Here is a 17,962-nt window from a genome sequence, read left to right on the forward strand (position 1 = left end):
AAAAGGCGTGTGATCTCTGGCAAGCGAGTTAAGGGGAGAGGCCGTAAAGAGGGGGCGTGGTGCTGTCGCCCCTGAGCTCTTGCACAACCGAGTTGCGGGTAAGGGCGAGAACTGAAAGGAAAGGGGCCATTGTCACTCGCTTGTTCATCATGGGTAGGCAAGCGAAGGCACCGAGGAAAAGGGCGTGTGATTTCGGGCAATTGATTTGCGGGGAGTGGGGGACTGTCACATTTGAGCACTCGTGCAGCCGAGTTCTTGAAAGGGGCAGAAAGGGTGAGGGCGGACTGTCGCTCGTTAGTTCGTTCGGGCAATTCGCTTAGCTTAACTGTCATCATCGATGGTTTGAGCGTATTCTGATTTGGCGTCCGTTAAAACGTTGATAAAGAACGCATTTGATATTGTTATCTCTACTAAGCAGTGTGTCATTTTTTGATACACTTTGCTGCGAAAGAAAAATTTATTTACGATTTAGAGGAGCAAGGCCCAGTTACATAGGTGTGAAAACTTGTAGAACCCACTCATCGCGATAAATGATTCTCTTGAAATATTAAGACGTAGTGAAGTTTTTTTTGCAGATTGAAATGTTCATGGGAAGATGTTGTTATGCCTTCGTCGAAGGGCTGTCGCAGTAACCAGCAAACCAAGAAATCTTAAAGAACGGTGAAGAGTAGATACTGATTTTAAACTCGCGGCATAGAGGTAATTGCAGCAGATGTAACGTGCCTGTTTCGGCAACATGCTGTCGTGTAGCTTATACAGCGTAAACTGTTCTTTGTTCATTCAAATAACCCTGTCGATTAGCGATGTGTTCTGCTGCCGCCATTGACTGTCGCAGCTATCGCCGGGAATGAGAAAAAAATACCCAGAACCCTTCCCTCAGTGTAGGTTAGCCAAACATACGATTTTCTTGTTAACATCCCTGCGTTCTTTCTATCTTTCCTCCTCCTCCTCATTACTTTGTGAATGCCTATAATTTATGCTTGCTGTAGTTGCTATCAAAAGCACTTGGTCTCAAGAAAACTCATCTGGATGATTGAACGGCGGGCAAGTTGGTGCTTGTTATCTATTCCAGTGCAGTGCGATGGCACACTGACAAATCAAAGACGGCTGAAATATACAGGACGAGTCTTGCACATGTCTTGAACTCTACCAAAATTTTATTGGAGGGAAATGCTTGTATTTATGGCTAGCTTTTATAGTGTGAGGCTCGAGGGCGAACGACCGAAGGCACATGGGCGCTGTCTCTTGGTAATTACATGTTTAATAACGAGAGTAACGGAAAACACTGCGGCACAACAGGGCGACGCTCGCACATGCACATAAAACGGTCATTCCACACAAGCAACGCAGTGCAGTTCTCGCCAGTCCCTGCTGGCGTCTCACACCAGGTGCCCTCTCGTAGGTTGAGGACGAAAATGCTAAACGGAGCAGCTGCGGGTGCTGCCATCTGTCCAGAGACATAGAAGACAGGCAGTGCGGGATGGCTGACACCTCACAATAGTAAAAGCTTTTATAGTAAAAGGTAGGATAGTACAGAAAGGTATATTGAAAAAGTGAAGCTATAGCAAACCAATGACAACGCACGGTAAAGTAGGCAACAATAAAAACCGACAAAATTAACAAAAGTAATAAATAGCAATAGTAGAAAATAAAACTCCTTATCACTTCTCTCAAAGTTCCGTACGTGTCGTTTAAGTAAACAAATTCATTGGATGCCAAGATCACAGAAGCCTCCCTCATACATTTGCATCTCAATCTTCTTGATATGGCAGAGATATGGCAGAATGGAAAAGCAATTGAAGCGTTTGATATTGTCACCGATATAAACTATTTACAAGATGTATTCACAGGAGATAGATAAACAGCAGCTGAGAATACAGAGAGGCTGTTGCCACTTCGTCGCCTTCTCCCTCGTTTACATTGTCTGCTTTCCTCACCGTAACACAACCCCCGGCGGAAAAAGCACCATCCCGGTGCTTCAGACAGGGCCATCGGGAAGGGCATGATAGGGCTTAAGCCGAGAGACGTGTACGACGTCAGGTGATGTGGAACCGGTTGGCACGACGGATGTCACTGGGATGATCTCATAGGTGACGTTAGTCACTTGACGTAGAACGCAGTAAGGACCTTTGCAGCACGGAAGGAGTTTCTCGGGGAGCCCCACTCGTTGGCAAGGGGACCAAAGTAGTACGAGAGAGTCTGGTGAAAAGTATGTCTCACGATGGCGGCAATTGTAAGCATGCTTTTGATTTTCCTGCGATGCCCACAAACGAGTACGGCAAGTTGGCGCGCATGGTCAGCGTGGGCGATGGCGTCGCGGGCATACTCGGTCCGTGACTTCCGTACCAAGGGAAGCGAAGCGTCCAGTTGTAATACAGAGTCACGACCGAAGAGCAAGTAAAAAGGGGAATACCAAGCAGTATTGTGGATTGACGAATTATAGGCGAACGTGACATAGGGTAGCGCAATATCCCAGTCCTTGTGGTCGGGTGAAACGTATTTCAATAGCATGTCGGTGATGGTCCGATTAAGTCGCTCAGTAAGGCCATTGGTCTGGGGATGATAGGAGGTAGCGAGTTTGTGCTTGGTAGAACAGGAGCATAGGATATCGGCGATGACTTGGAGAGGAAAGTGCAGCCACGGTCGGTAAGGAGCTGTTGCGGGGCGCCTTGGACTAAAATGATATCCCGAAGTAGGAAATCGGCGACGTCAGTCGCGCAGCTCGTGGGAATCGCCCGAGTGATGGCATAGCGTGTCGCGTAATCAGTAGCCACAGCGATCCACCTGTTTCCGGAGCTGGACTCGGGGAAAGGGCCAAGGAGATCCAAACCCACGTGGAAGAATAGCTCAGTTGGAATGGCGATCGGCTGTAAGTACTTGGCAGCAAGCATTGCTGGCTTTTTCCGATGTTGGCAGGACTTGCAAGCAGCTACGTATCGCCGTACGGAGCGCGCGTGGCCGGGCCAGTAGAAGCGGCGGCACACGCGGTAGTAAGTGCAAGCAACCCTAAGGTGTCCGGCAGTAGGTGCATCATGAAGTTCCTGAAGCACGGTTAAGCTTTGAGCACGGTTAAGTTTTGAGGAACGACAAATGGAAGGGGAGGACCGTCAGGGTGAAAATTGCGGCGGTATAATATCCCGTCGTTGAGGACGAACCACCGTGACGATGGATCAGTGGGAGCAGATTCCAATCGGTCAATGAGGGTCCTCAAGGTAGCGTCATGGCATTGCTCGTGGGCCATGTCCAAAAGCTGGGAAATGGAAAGAACACTTGCGGAAGCGTCCGTGTCGGCGTTGGCAGGCGTGTGTACAGGGTAACAGGACAAGCAGTCAGCGTCATTGTGTAGGCGACCAGACCTATACACCACAGAATATAAATACTCCTGTAGGAGTATTTACAGGAGATAGATAAACAGCAGCTGAGAATACAGAGAGGCTGTTGTCACTTCGTTGTCTTCTCCCTCATCTACATTGTCTGCTTTCCTCACCGTAACAATATGAACAGATGACAAGACATGTGCAAGCCAGGTTTCTGTAACCGTCTTGTTTGCTACCCAAAGTGAAGAGATTGTCTCTTCGGGGTATTTCGTTGAGGTAGCTGAGAATATTGTATGCTATTTATGTAGATGGCCGTTCGCGTAGGCTGATTGACAATCTGTAAGAATATATATTTCATCATCCTGTCTTGATGCCGAGATGGCGAGGGCAATGGTGGCCTTTTCTGCTGCGGCGACGTTCTGTGTACAAACGGAGGCGAATACCAGTTCCTGCTGTCTGTGTCCTTCCACGCTGATTACCATGCCGTCCCCATTGGGGTACATGGCCGCATCTGTCCAGCGAACAGTGGATAGAGTGCTGTATATTCTTTCTATTATTTTGGCTCGTGCTTTTTTCCTGCCCAAATGATATTGCGGGTGCATGTTATGCGGCATAGGGGCCACAATTACTTGCTCATGTAGGGACTTGAGGAGTACTTGTTGACTTTGTGTTGTCACGGCGTATTGCAACCTTCAAAGAGTTGCTCTGCCTGGTCTACTGAGGTAGAGGCGTGTGATTTGCGCATGTTAGTGTGCTACAGTTAGTTTTTCTAAGGTGTTGTGGGTGCCCAGGGACAGAAGCTTTGTTGTTACGGTGCCTAGAGGAATGCCTAGGGCTTGTTGTACTCTTTCCGCAGGAACATGTTCATTTGGGCATTTTATGTTGATGTTGGTGGCATGGAGCAGAGGTAGAGCACCCGGCTTGTAAGCTGATGGTCATCAGTTGGAATCCTCCTCCAGTCCACCACATTTTCAGGCACGGAGTGGTGCCTAACACCGGCAAAACAAAACAAAAATTGCCGAGAGCTAGTGGGACTATACTAGCTCAGGTGCAACCAAATTAGGAAGGCCCACTAAGCTTCAATAAAATCACTTCCTCACCAAAACAGGAATTGGCCTTCCTGGTGCAGTATCCGGCCGCTACCTCCCTCTTGACTCCTACAGTGAACTCATGGTCCTCAGTTCCCAGCGTCTGCGGAGCACCTGACCAAGGTCAGACCTGCGACGTGGCAGATGGTGCTAAAAATCTCTGGGTTCGGACAGGCCGTCACCGAAAACTGAACCTGGCAACGTTCAACACGCGCACCCTATTGACTGCGGCTAGCTTAGCAGGGCTATTTGAAGAATTATCAGGTATTCCCTGCGATATAATTGGCCTTAGTGAGGTTAGAAGAACTGGTGAGGTGTATACAGTGCTAACAGCCACGTCCTCTGCTACAGAGGTGTTCCAGATAAGAAAGAATTCGTAGTGGGATTGGACACTGAGTATGTGACACAGAGTGTGCGCCAAGCGAGGGAAGACGCCTTTGCCCGCTATGTCCATAACGACATAATGGCCAACATTGATAATTCTGCAGCATTAATGCGAGGTTAGCAGTCGTAATAAAGCTGAATAGGAGGTATAGAATGAAAGTAGTACAAGCCTATGCCCCAACCTCCAGTCATGACAATGAAGAAATAGAACAGTTTTATGAAGATGTTGAATAAGCAATGAGAAAGGCTCAAACGCAGTATACCGTAGTCATGGGAAACTTCAATGCAAAAGTGGGGAAAAAGCAGGCTGGTGAGCAAGCAATTGGCAACTACGGCACCGATTCTAGGAACACTAGAGGAGAGATGTTGGTAGAATTCGCGGCAAAGAATAGGCTCCGAATAATGAATACCTTCTTCAGGAAGCCCAGCAACAGGAAGTGGACTTGGAAAAGAACAAGGCGTAAAATAGATTTCATACTCTCTGCTGATCCCAGCATAGTACAGGATGTAGAAGTGTTAGGTAGGGTAAAGTGCAGTGACCATAGGTTAGTGAGGTGTAGGATTTCTCTGAATTTGAAGAGAGAAAGAATAAAATTAGTCAAGAAGAAACAGGTCAACTTAGACACAGTAAGGGTAAAAGCAGACCAATTCAGCCTGGTGCTCATAAACAAATATGCAGTTTTAGAAAAGGAAGATGAAGATATACAGAGCAACCATAACTAGGCTGATCTCAGAAGCAGCAATTGAAGTGGGATGTAAGGCACCAAGGTAACCAGTAGGTAAGCTCTCCCATGTAACAAAGGACCAAATAAAGAAATGGCAAAACATGAAATTGTCAAACTCGAGAAATCAGATAGAATTTGCTAAACTGTCGAAACTGATCAACAGAAGAAAGTAAGGGACATTCGAAATTTTAATGTGGAAAAGATTGAGGAAGCCGTAAAATATGGACGCCGCATGAAATCAGTGAGAAGAAAACTTGGCATAGGACAAGGCAAGTTGTATGCACACAAAGATAAGCATGGTAATATCATCAGCAATTTTGATGACATAGTAAAAGCAGCAAAAGAATTCTATACTGACCTGTACAGTGCCCAAAACAGCCAAGCTACTTTCATTTGAAATAGTGATGAACCGGATACAAGCTCCTTCTATAACTAGTGATGAAGTTAGAAGGGCCTTGAAAGACATGACCAGGGGAAAAGCTGCTGGAGAAGATGGAATAACAGTCGATTTAATCAAAGACGGAGGAGATATAATGCTTGAAAAGCTTGCAGCCCCTTATACGCAATGCCTCACAACTTCAAGTGTACCAGAGAGCTGGAAGAACGCCAACATTATACTAATATATAAGAAGGGAGACGTTAAAGAATTGAAGAATTATAGGCCCATTAGCCTGCTTTCAGTACTGTATAAAATATTCACCAAGATAATTTCCAATAGAATCAGGGCAACACTTGACTTCAGCCAACCAATAGAACAGGCTGGCTTCAGAAAGGGATATTCTACGATGGATCATATTTATGTCATAAATCAGGTAATAGAGAAATCTGTGGAGTACAATCAACCTCTCTATATTTCTTTCATAGATTATGAAAAAGCATTTGATTCAGTAGCGATACCAGCAGTCATAGAGGCATTGCGAAATCAAGGAGTACAGGAGGCATATGTGAATATCTTATCAAACATCTACAAGGATTCCACAGCTACCTTGGTTCTCCACAAGAAAAGTAGAAAGTTACCTATCAAGAAAGGGGTCAGGCAAGGAGACACAATCACTCCAATGCTATTCACTGCATGTTAGAAGAAGTATTCAAGCTCTTAGACTGGGAAGGCTTAGGAGTGAGGATCAGCGATGAATATCTCAGCAACCTTCGGTTTGCAGATGACATTGTCCTATTCAGCAATAACGGTGATGAATTACAGCAAGTGATTGAGGTCCTTAACCGAGAAAGTGTAAGAGTGGGGTTGAAGGTTAATATGCAGGAGACAAACAATGTTCAATAGTCTTGCAAGGGAACAAGAATTCAGGATCGCCAGTCAGCCTCTAGAGTCTGTAAAGGAGTACGTTTATCTAGGCCAATTACTCACAGGGGACCCTGATCACGGAAAATAAATTTACAGAAGAATAAAATTGGGTTGGAGTGCATACGGCAAGCATTGCCAAATCCTGACTGCGAGCTTACCACTGTCGGCGAAAAGAAAAGTGTACAATCATTGCATTCTACCGGTGCTAACATATGGGGCAGAGAACTTGCCAGGTTAACAAAGAAGCTCGAGAACAAGTTAAGGACCGCACGAAGAGCGATGGAACGATAAATGTTAAAAAGCCTTCATTGTCTAAGAACTTGAATACTTCAAACAGTGCAGTGAATAGCATGGGAGAGATTATATCTCCTTGCCTGACCCCTTTCTTGATAGGTATCTTTCTACTTTTCTTGTGGAGAACCAAGTTTGCTATGCAAGCCTTGTAGATATTTGCCAAGATATTCACGTATGCCTCCTGTACTCCTTCATTACGAAATGCCTCTATTACAGCTGGTATCTCTACTGAATCAAATGCTTTTTCATAATCTATGAAATCCATATAGAGAGGTTCATTGTAATCCACAGAAATCTCTATTATCTGATTTATTACATAGATATGATCTATCACAGAATATCCCTTCCAGAAGCCAGCCTGTTCTCTTGGTTGGCTGAAATGAAGTGTTGCCCTGATTCTACTGGAAACTATGCCACAACCGTTGTCTGAAATCTTCGGCCATCATAAAGGTCGTGGTTACATCGGAGAGACGAGACGCTGTGTTAGTGGCAGACTGAGGGAGCATGAGTCATCTATGTGAAACAACGCTCACCCACACATTGTGAGAGATAGAGAATTTGTTTGATGTAGGGCAGAGCGGTCGGCGTGAGCTAGTGGGCTCTAGCCTCCTACTCTGCACAGGGGGAGTGGGAACGGGGACGTAAAGCCTGGATGAGGGGTGCTGATGACATAGAAGGATGCGCTACGATAAAGGCAAGTTCAGCATCCTCACGCTATCAGCAAAGTCCAAGCGGTCATTCAAAAATGCCATCCACCTTCCAGAGCATCGATGAAGTCCCAAATCCAGTTGAAAGTTCACAAAAACGCTCAACGAAGAAGCTTGTGTATGGGCTTTTCCTGCGTGAGTTGTGAAACACTGCAAGAAATGTGGCTGCAGTCCTTCGTTTCAGAAAACTCGCGTTGTAACCAGGCATCTGGAGCAGACATGCAGGGTAATTGAGGCTTGCGATATTTACAAATAACGACAATGCATCAGTCATCCGTCATCACACTGCACGAAAATGTTTTTTAATGGGCAACATCACACCATGTCACCACGTGTTAGTATTACATCTTGCCTGTTTCTTGATTTTAACGCTTGAGGTGAGAACCAATGCTTGTGTCATGTTTACTCAAGTATGTAGTCAGCATTCGCTCGCCACTACTGCCACAATTTCTCATGTCAGCGTCCTGACAGCGAATGTATGCAGTCATCGAGTGAGATCTCTTCATGTGTGCCTTTGCGAGCCTGAAACCATATTTGTTAATCTACTTAGTAAACATATATTTTCTTCAATTTATAGGGCCAATAATGCTACTAACAATTAAATTTCTATAGCTCGAATAATTTGTTATCGCAATCGACTTTCGCCCTGTGGGCAAGAGTGCAGTATTTTTGCGCTCTGGCCAAAAGTGTTGCGCAAATGTATAAAGGGCCAACATCGCAAAATATACATGCGCAGAGTGTGAACAATGCGTGAACAGACGAGTGTGTGTATGTGAAAGGATCATCACTTCTTTTGAAAGATGTTGGCACCAGGTCAAAAATGAGCGTTCTGTTTGTGTCGTGAAATGCGGGAACTGCCGTCTCAGGTAGTTGGTAAAAAAAGCTGTGACTGAATCAAAGCATCATGCATGGGTTTTCGGTTCAATGAAGGAGATAGAATGTCGCGCTTAATTTTAAATGCAAGGATGACTTAGTGGCTGTAATAAAGGATAAATTAATGGTGAGGTTTAGCGGAGTTTAACGTCGCCAACTCCTTTTTTTATTTGTATGACTTAGTATTCATATATGCCTGACGAATGGATCACACGCGACTGTAGGCCACTTTTATACGAGATAGATTTCGTTCACCCCCCCCCCCCTTCCCTCTCCTCGCATAAAAAATGTAGGCGTTGAGCAACAAGGTTTTGCAAAGAATGTGATACTGGCTTCAGTTAACTTTGTGCGTGCCTGCATTTTAAACGCTACAATGTCTTAGACGGCATTTCTGTTTTAGATAAGGTTTCGTAATTGGGTTACTGCTTGCTACTACACGTTGTACACGTAGTGATGTCACTAGTTTAATAAAACTTAAACTAATGGTCAGTATTAGAAACTCATTCATTTATTGGCGTCGTTGACATCGCAGGAACAAACTGTTCCAATGGTGGGCCCAAGCACGCCTGGGAGGCGTCCCGAAAGGATTGTGCGCATTCCGGGACAAGAATGGCATTGTGTTGCACATCGAGCAGTTTGACTTCATCAACATGCCAGACATGGCAGAGGTAAGTTAGGTGCCGCTTCAGACACAATTTTATGAGAGTGCAATGTAGCTTCAGCCAGTGAAGAGCGGCCGTGTGCCGCGTTTTTCTTAAAGCGGCGTGCTGCGTTGAATTCACAGTAGGTGACTCTATGGAGGCAGCAAGGTTGGTTAGTGAAACTACATTTGTTGCATGTGATTTCTTAGGTATGGCATAGGAAAGACAATGAAGATGATGCCTTAAATGCAACTTCAATGATGTGCCAGTACATTTCTATAGATCCCTTTCACCGCGCTGTCGTGGCCGTCAGCGTGTTTGATGACGTGGTGAAGCGTCCGTTGCTTGCCTCAGCCGGACTCCACTGCCTCTGTTTACACCGGCTGCGCACGACGCCGGTTCAGCGCAGCAAGCCGCTGTACCCGCATTTGTCACAGACAATGACTGTGTGAACGTTGCGAAACATTAGCGAACCCTTCAATCGGCATGTAAATGCCACGTATCTCTTTTTCGAAGCTAATTACGCCTTGTCAAAATGCAGTGTACTCTGCCATACGATGCACGTCGTAGTAGGCCAGACAATAAATAGAATTCCTAAACAGAGTAGTACGTAATTTCTGTTGCAGTATAAATCAGGATTCCTGTTATTCGCTTACCGTTTTTTTCTTACTTATTGCCAATGACTAGAAAACCATAACTTGTCATGGTTTTGGCTTTGTAATTCTCTTAATGTGATTTAAATGTGGTAATCAGTTTTTATGGTAATCACGCGTGAACGTGTCGATAGCGCTAGATTCCTTATGCACTTTCAGTGCAGTACATCTATATGTTTTGTAGCATGTTATAAAAAACAAGTAATATAGTTCCTTCGCAAGGGACAAAACTTACTGCTTTGAACATTCTTGCGTAACATAGTACGTAAACCACTGATTGGTCGACATACTCTTTCATGAGTGCACTCATATCTAATACGTGGTTATGACTGTCGATGAGTTTCAGTCAGAAAAATAATGTTTTGACACACGAGAAAGTGTTACTAAATTTGCGGTGCTATCTAGCCATCACATTTTTCTGGGAACTCTTACTTTAGTATACGAACAATTGCAAAATTGTTTTGCCGCAGGAAAACGCTGGTTTGAGTTACACGCAAAAACCAGTCGCTACTTTATCGGTCATGTTGTTCAGAATTTTTGGTAAGCTATCGGCGTCATTCCGACAAGACGTCATATGTGATAACTAGGGCAAGGTTAATTAAGGTAGCGCAAATTAAGGACACTCTAACCCGCGGCCTTTGGTCAGAAAAACAAGTAATAAGAACAGCGTATTCGTATACACTGTCGAGTAATTTAATGAATGTCTCTTGAGCGCGCAGGCTTTCTCCTTCACTCCCTTTGGCGTAGGTCAAAGTGACTTTCAGTTTTTATGTTTGTTCATTGTGAACACAAAACACTGCATAAAACACTGCTGAACAGGTTTGTACTCCTTGCGTGATTCAGAGTTGTCAGTCCATTAATTAGGGGTCAGCTTATTAACAGCGAAGCTGTTTAAACCGGAGGTTACTCCATGGATCATATGCCGACAAACCTCGCCGAGCGGTTGCGTCACATGCGTAGCCTTGCTCACATGCATGCACCAGCTGCACCGAGCCTCGCGACAGCTGCGGAGCCGAGCCATGACATCACCACGCTGTGCGGGTTGGTCGACACAGTTGTGCAGAGGCGGAGCTAAGCCATGACGTCAGTGACCGCGGGGTATATAAACATGGCTCCTGCGTCACTGCCCCGTCGACATCGCTGCGGAGGGGAATGGGGCTACCGAGGAAGATCGTCACTCCTGAGGAAGAGGAAGTGCGGCGCGAAAGATAGCACACCGTTACTCGAGAGTAGATGAGATGACTTCAGGCTGATCCAGACTATCGCCCCAGCGAAGCGGAGGCTTAAGGACACTGATTGGCAGAAGGTCCCGAGTTTCGAGCCCACGATAGGGAGCAAACTTGTTTGAGCAACCACAAGCGTCACCAAAACGATCCGGGCCTGCGAGTCCTGGAGAATTTCCAAGCGGCAAGTGTGGAGAGCCACGGGAGCTGCCGGCGAACGGTTCGCCCCCGAGTTTCTGAACAGTGAGTTTGGATACAGTTGCCAAGTGTGCAATAGACTGTGGTTCGACACGAACTTGTCGATGCTTCGTTCCGTGTGCGACTGCGAAAGGCGAAACTGCGGTGCGGATTGTACGAGAAGCGTTTCCCGACGAAGCTAGGTGGGGAGCCAGCTTCGCAGTTTGCCCGGTCTTAGCACCACTAGTGGGAAACTGCCCCAATTTTTTCAAATGCGTACACGTAGAGCATATTTAGCATATCTTTAAAATACGAAGCTTAGTGTACTGAAACTATCCTGAGTTTGCCTTATCTACTGGACACTTCTCCTTTTAACTTTTGCAGGGAGACACCTAGGTCGTGGTTAGAAGGAGTTGTTTAATTTGTTTCCAAGACTTCTTTGTAGAGACAACGAGATTCGCATGCAATATCGGCTTTTTTAAATGCGAAGCATTTCTTGGTGAACATTTGCCACTTTGACTGTATCTATCCATCTATCCGTCCGTCCGTTACGAACAGATGCCCGCCCGTCTAAGTCTTGGAGCTGTCATGGTCATTTGGTTAACTTGGTATGTACCAAAATTGGCATACTATGACAAGAGCATATTGTCAACATAAATGATATGTCATGACGTGTGTCTTGTAAGTCATAAAACAGCCGCTTAAAATGTCAGTGACCCAGCAAAAAAAGATTAACATTAAAAAACCACTCGAATGGGTTTGAACGTGGGCACTAAGTGAAGGAAACACTAAAGGATGATGGTAGAAGTCATAGTCATGAGCATGACCCAGCGAAAAAAGAAGACTCAAGAAATTCACAGTTGCGCCTGAAAGGTGAAGCATCGATTGTGATAGCAAACTATAGAGGGCTATACGAAGCAAGGATAGTAGTTTAATTGGCCATATAAAGTTGTAAACATTCGCTAACTAACTAAATAGACAAGCACGGTGTCGTGCGCACAGGTAAACATGAACACATCTCTTTCGATGACCGCGGAAAGTTGCTGTGAAAACTCTGGAGTGAGTAGCAGCAGCGGCCAAATTGTCCTTCGTGCTGTCACTCGTCTCGCTTCAGCGCAAACGTCGAAAGCAGAGCGCATACGAAGCTATCGGCACTCGGCGCATGCACTTTGTCCCCATCTCAGATCGCTTTCAAGATACGGTGCCCGAACGGCCGTGCTGTGAGCAGCAGCCAACGGAGCAGAATGCCCTCCCCCCCCCTCTCTCTGTCTCCGTCGCCTCGTCCTCGTGCCTCGCGTGCGCAGAAGATGACCGCTCTCTTCAGGCCTGCCTTCCTCCTTCTCTTGCGTGTGCTACATTGAGCCGCGATTGCCAGCTCACCCTTGTACGCTTTCACTCGCACACACTGCGTACGGCACGTGGTGATGATTTTATCACTGTTGGGCTTCATACGGAACCCCACGGCGACGACGGTGGAAATCCGTTTGGAGTGTCCATACAGTTACGATTGCAATAAAACCACTGAAATGGTTTCGTACGTGGGTCATAGTCATATTAATTACCCTGACTCGGCAAAATTGACAGTGACTAAGCAAAAAAAAACATTAACACTCAAAAACCAATGGAATGAGTTCAGATGTGGTAACAAGTGAAGTAAAAGGCTAAAGGTTAATGGGCGAAGTCATAGTCATGAGCATGACTACGCCTTAAGGTCTCAGGTGTAGCTAAAGGGCCTCCTGAGTACGCATGACATGAATGTCATCACATGTGGGTCATGTAGGTCATGAAACAGCCGCCAACATCTTGTTGCTGTCATGGTCGTTTCATTAACTTGGTGGGCTCCCCGTACTCTGCTTCGCATAACATCGCTTCCCAGAGGGTGTGGGATCTGCTGGCTTTCTTTTTTTTAGTACGGTCAAGTTTTATTGTTCACAGTGAAGCGCAGTGACTCCGGCTGCCCCAAGAAAGCCAAGCCGTTGTGTTGTTCAGTGGGCTTAGTCGTTTACTGGGTGTAGGCATGACAGGTCGTCATTTGTGACACCATGCATGAGATCGAGCCGAAGATACGACATGACGCGCCAGGTGCAAAGGGAACAAGAACCACTTTATTGAGCAGCCTTCATGTATTTAATGACTTGTTGACACTATCAGTGGACATGTGCAGCGGGTGGTGCGATGATCGTGATACAATACAGCTTTATGTACTGTTTATATATTGTAACCCGATAGTGTCGTGTTGGAATATTCTACAGGAGGAACAGGTGGGCATTACAGCGGAACCAATGTTCATGTGAGGCCTTTAAAATCTGGCAAATGAAAATGTTCTTGTTGCACAAAGTGGCAGCCGCAGAATGCCTCTTTCACATAAAGGTATACCAATTAGGCGCGGTGCATTTTCATCATATGTGGCCCTTGCACCAAGAAAGACCCTTTTATTATGACGAATTGTCACAGTGAAGGACAATGCAGTCTTTTTTGCCGTCAAAAGTGACTGACTCCGCCACTTATGCTCCCTCAATGCCCAACGCCACAGGAGGGAGCATAACGTAGGCTTCACGTGAGCTTGCACAGCCTGCATTCCACACGGAATGGTGATAGGTAGTTGGATCCTGTAAAACGGCGTGTTCTGCAAGAAGCGTTATAGATCTTGGCCCCTATGTTCTAGCCAATACACATGCTGGGCATATTATTAGCGAAGGCAGGCGGTCAATGCCAAAGCGTACTTACGAACTAAAAGCTTTGTGAATTTGGCCCCTTGACCGCAAGTTTATAATTGTGCCATGTTGGCCGAGAATGTGCATGCCCAGGATGACGTCCCAGCAGTAGGGCTCCAGGATGATTAATGTTATAGGGAAGATCTGGTTACAAAGTGGAAACTTCTCAGTGCAAATCACAGATGGGATTATTTTGTTATATCGAGCAGTGCGGATCTGAGCACTGTCCAGGGCGATTCTTGCATTGTTCTATTTGGCTGTGAACGGTCGAATAACAACAAAGTAGTCGGCTCTGGTATCGGATACAGCGGTCACATTGTGACTGTTGATCAGTATGTCTAGGTCAACGGTTCTTGGCCTTGCATTGTAGTTATCTGGTGCCATCAAATTACGGCACCTTTGCAAGGATCTGCTGCTGTTACGTCCTGTTATAAGTTATTTAGTGCTTAGTGTCTTGATTTCGATGACGGCATGTCGTTGGTATGTTGTAACCATGGTTCCGGCAGCGCCGTCGACGGCGCAGGATTTTCGGCATATGATGAACAGCAAGTGCATGCCGCTTTCGCCTTTTCGGACGTGGGCCAGGCAACAGGCCATTAATTGGGTCCGTGTATGACTGGCGTATGGATGAGGGTTAATTACCTCTTGATGGCAAACATGACGCTCGTCGAAGTCTCCACTCAGCTGAAGCTAGGTAGTCGGCGATGTATCGTGGCCGTTTCTCTTGACTAATGTCCACAGTGAGACCTACAGACTGAGTAGGAAGGAGGCATCGCACGAAGACAGAACACGAAAAAGAAGATGATACAAACAAAGCATTTGTGGCCTCTTCTTGTTCTTTGATTTGTCTTTGAGTGCTGCTGCACTCCTGCTCAGTATGAATATTTGCCCTTGTCGTAGACGCTGTGCATCCATGCTCAATCCTTTTAGTCCCTAAGACTTAACGGTCAAAGGCTACATAAATCTTTATAGGGCTGTCTTTACCGCAGTGATAGCGTAGCGGGCGTAGGTTGGGGGTGAGCCAAGCGACTGTTTTAATTAGAATAGCATTCTTGGGGTACCTGACACAGTTGGCGGTATCTATCTATCTATATTTCTAGTAGTTTTCGTGCGAACTTGGGCCAGTGGGTACTCCATGGTCTAATGGTGCAACCATCGGACCAACTTGGGTCACTATATGTGACGCTGGGTATGTGTAGCTCTTTAAAGGGCCCCTGAAACGGTTCAGACAAATTTTGTAGACCCATAGGGTACAGCTACAATAAAACTTTCGCACCGCAATTTTAGTGAAGAGTCTCATATTAAGAGAGCTACGGACGATTATTAGTTACCCTCCTTCCTAGCTATGCTTTTTCTCCTAAACTAGTTTGCCGTGTAATTGGGGCTAAGCTGGCTCTGCGTCATGATGCAAGAATGCGTCGTCTACTTCCGGTGAGCACGCGAAGCCTCTCCAACCCACATCGTGCGTTTCATCGAGTGGCCGTGTCCAACCTCACCGCGAGCCACGTGGCCATCGATCCCCAGCGAGAGCTATTTAAGCAGTGTGCATTGCGAGCGTGTCCGGTATTCCGGTAACCACAGGCGAGCTGGGCATTTCGACGGATGGGCGGAGGCGTGAACTAACTCCCCTCCTTACTACTACCGCAGTGATGAAGGAGCTTTAGCCTACGTAGACGTAGGTTACCGGCCTGATCGGCCTGCATGGTCCAGCCACCTGGTGGTGCAGAGATAAACCAGCCAAACATAGAGCTAATATTGCTGTAATCAAATATCATCATCATCAGCCTATATTTATGTCCACTGCAGGACGAAGGCCTCTCCCTGTTATCTCTATTTGTGCCTGTCGTGCACTAGCTGGTTCTAACTTGTGCCTGCAAATTTCTTAACTTCATCACTCCACTTAGTTTTCTGCCATCCTCGACTGTGCTTCCCTTCTCTTGGTATCAATTCTGTAACTCTAATGGTTCACTGGTTATCCATCCTATGCATTACGTGGCCTGCCCAGCTCCATTTTCCCCTCCTAATGTCCACTAGAATGTCGACCATCCGTGTTTGCTCTCCGATTCACACCGCTCTCTTCCCTTCTCTTAACTTTAGGTCTAACATTTTTCGCTCCTTTGCTCTTTGTGCTTTTCTTGTCTTGTTCTCTAGCTTCTTTGTTAACCTCCAAGTTTCTGCCCCGTATGTTAGCACCGGTATAATGCAATGATTGTACACTTTTCTTTTCAACGACAGTGGTAAGCTCCCAGTCAGGATTTGGTAATGCCTGCCGTATGCACTCCAACCTAATTTTATTCTGCTGTAAATTACCTTCTCATGATCAGGGTCCCCTGTGAGTTAAACCTAGATAAACGTATTCCTTTACCGACTCAAGAGGCTGAATGGTGATCCTGAATTCTTGTTCCTTTGCCGGGCTATTGAATATTATGTGAGTCAATAGTCTAAGGAGCGGCGTGCCCGAAGATTTCATCGAAATAATCACCCCAAGGAATGGGCGATGTTCTCTATGAAAATTTATTGTTACTGAACCGTAACGAATTCTTAGTGTGAAATATAACAAAGCGCACTAATCGAAAAATTGGATTTCACAGAAAAGCGTCACAGAAAAAAAGGATTTCACATACTTCCCACGCGATTTTGATTAAGGAAATTGGTCACTTTTATCAAGAGGTTCATCTTGTAAACTACATCTGCACAACCGATCTCAACTTTGTAAAAACTCATTCTAAACTGTGAACGGACAGCACAGCTCTTGATATGGAGATTAAGTATTTAGCGTCGCCCAGAGCGATTAGACCAAATAGCTCAGAAAGTGTGTCGGGATTTTCAGTCGTGATGCTGCTTTACTCGAAGGTATTTTTATAGAACATCTCTACTTTTCCCCTAATAACTCTTGTATGAAGCTTCTGCTGCCCTATTTCAAATGTTCCCCTTGTGATTACAGGGACTGTGGTCGGAAGAAGTCTGCATGCGATTCTGCAACCACCTGCTCTCCTTTATCAAAGAGCACGTCGAAGGAAATGACGGAAGGTCAGAGAATTTATTATTACCATTTATTTCTCCTTTTATTGCGAGAGCAATTATATGGACACTCCAAGCGGATTTCTGCCCTCGGCGTCGATGTGAGGTTCCATATAAAGTCTAACGGCGATAAAATCATTACTGCGCTCCATATCCTGTATGTGCCAGTTAAAGCGCGCGAGGGACGCGTGCTTTCACGGGGAACAAACGCAGTGCAGAGAGCAAACGCGACTTCTCCCGTGGCGCGAAAGGCCGTGCGGGGACGGGAGGGATGGAGGGACAGGAGGCGACGTTTAGCTGCGGCACCAAATGCATATCTTGCGACCGGGCGAGTGGAGGAAAGCGAGAAGGCAGCGCGGGAGGAAAGGAGTGCGGCTTGTGCTCTGCAAGCAATTAACTGCGTACTTGTACGTTGCGCGGCGACGGGCGGTCGTGCACACCGTATCTTGAAAGGGATCTGCAACACGGCTCCTACCTTTGTATGCGCTGTGGTTTCGCCGCTCAGTTTCCGTTGAAGCGATAGACTGCATGAACCTTCGCTCGCTACTGCTGGCGTGCTTGCTCACGCCAGCGTTTTGACCGCGGTTGTGTGCGGTTATCGAGTTCGTTCGATTCATGTTTGCGTGTGCATGCTGACACCATCCTTGTTAATTCAGTTAGTAAGCGAATGTGTCCAAGTTTATACAGCCGATAAAACTACTATCCTTACTCCGTATAGCTCGCTACTAATTAGGGTGACACTGTGTTTTTTTTTGTTCTTGGCTTGTAGTCTCATTATATATTTTGCCTTCTTTGTTCTATATTAAATGTTGATGGTCTATACTAAGTTCTGTCTGTACGAA

General features: G+C 46.0%; 1 protein-coding gene across 3 annotated transcripts in view; it reads left to right on the forward strand.

Moving 5' to 3' along the window:
* Window positions 1-17,962, forward strand: part of LOC119461721 (decapping and exoribonuclease protein) — an 85,724-nt gene that overhangs the window by 63,756 nt on the left and 4,006 nt on the right. For 2 of the 3 annotated variants that reach the window (XM_049672032.1, XM_037723087.2), the window contains exons 4-5: window positions 9,224-9,359; window positions 17,044-17,129. In XM_049672032.1, the coding sequence (XP_049527989.1) occupies window positions 9,224-9,359; window positions 17,044-17,129 (222 nt within the window). The remainder of the gene's footprint in view (window positions 1-9,223; window positions 9,360-17,043; window positions 17,130-17,962) is intronic. The other variant, XM_037723088.2, reaches the window with a different exon arrangement.

The sequence above is a fragment of the Dermacentor silvarum genome, chromosome 8 (assembly GCF_013339745.2).
Source record: "Dermacentor silvarum isolate Dsil-2018 chromosome 8, BIME_Dsil_1.4, whole genome shotgun sequence".
In the NCBI taxonomy this organism is placed as follows: domain Eukaryota; kingdom Metazoa; phylum Arthropoda; class Arachnida; order Ixodida; family Ixodidae; genus Dermacentor; species Dermacentor silvarum.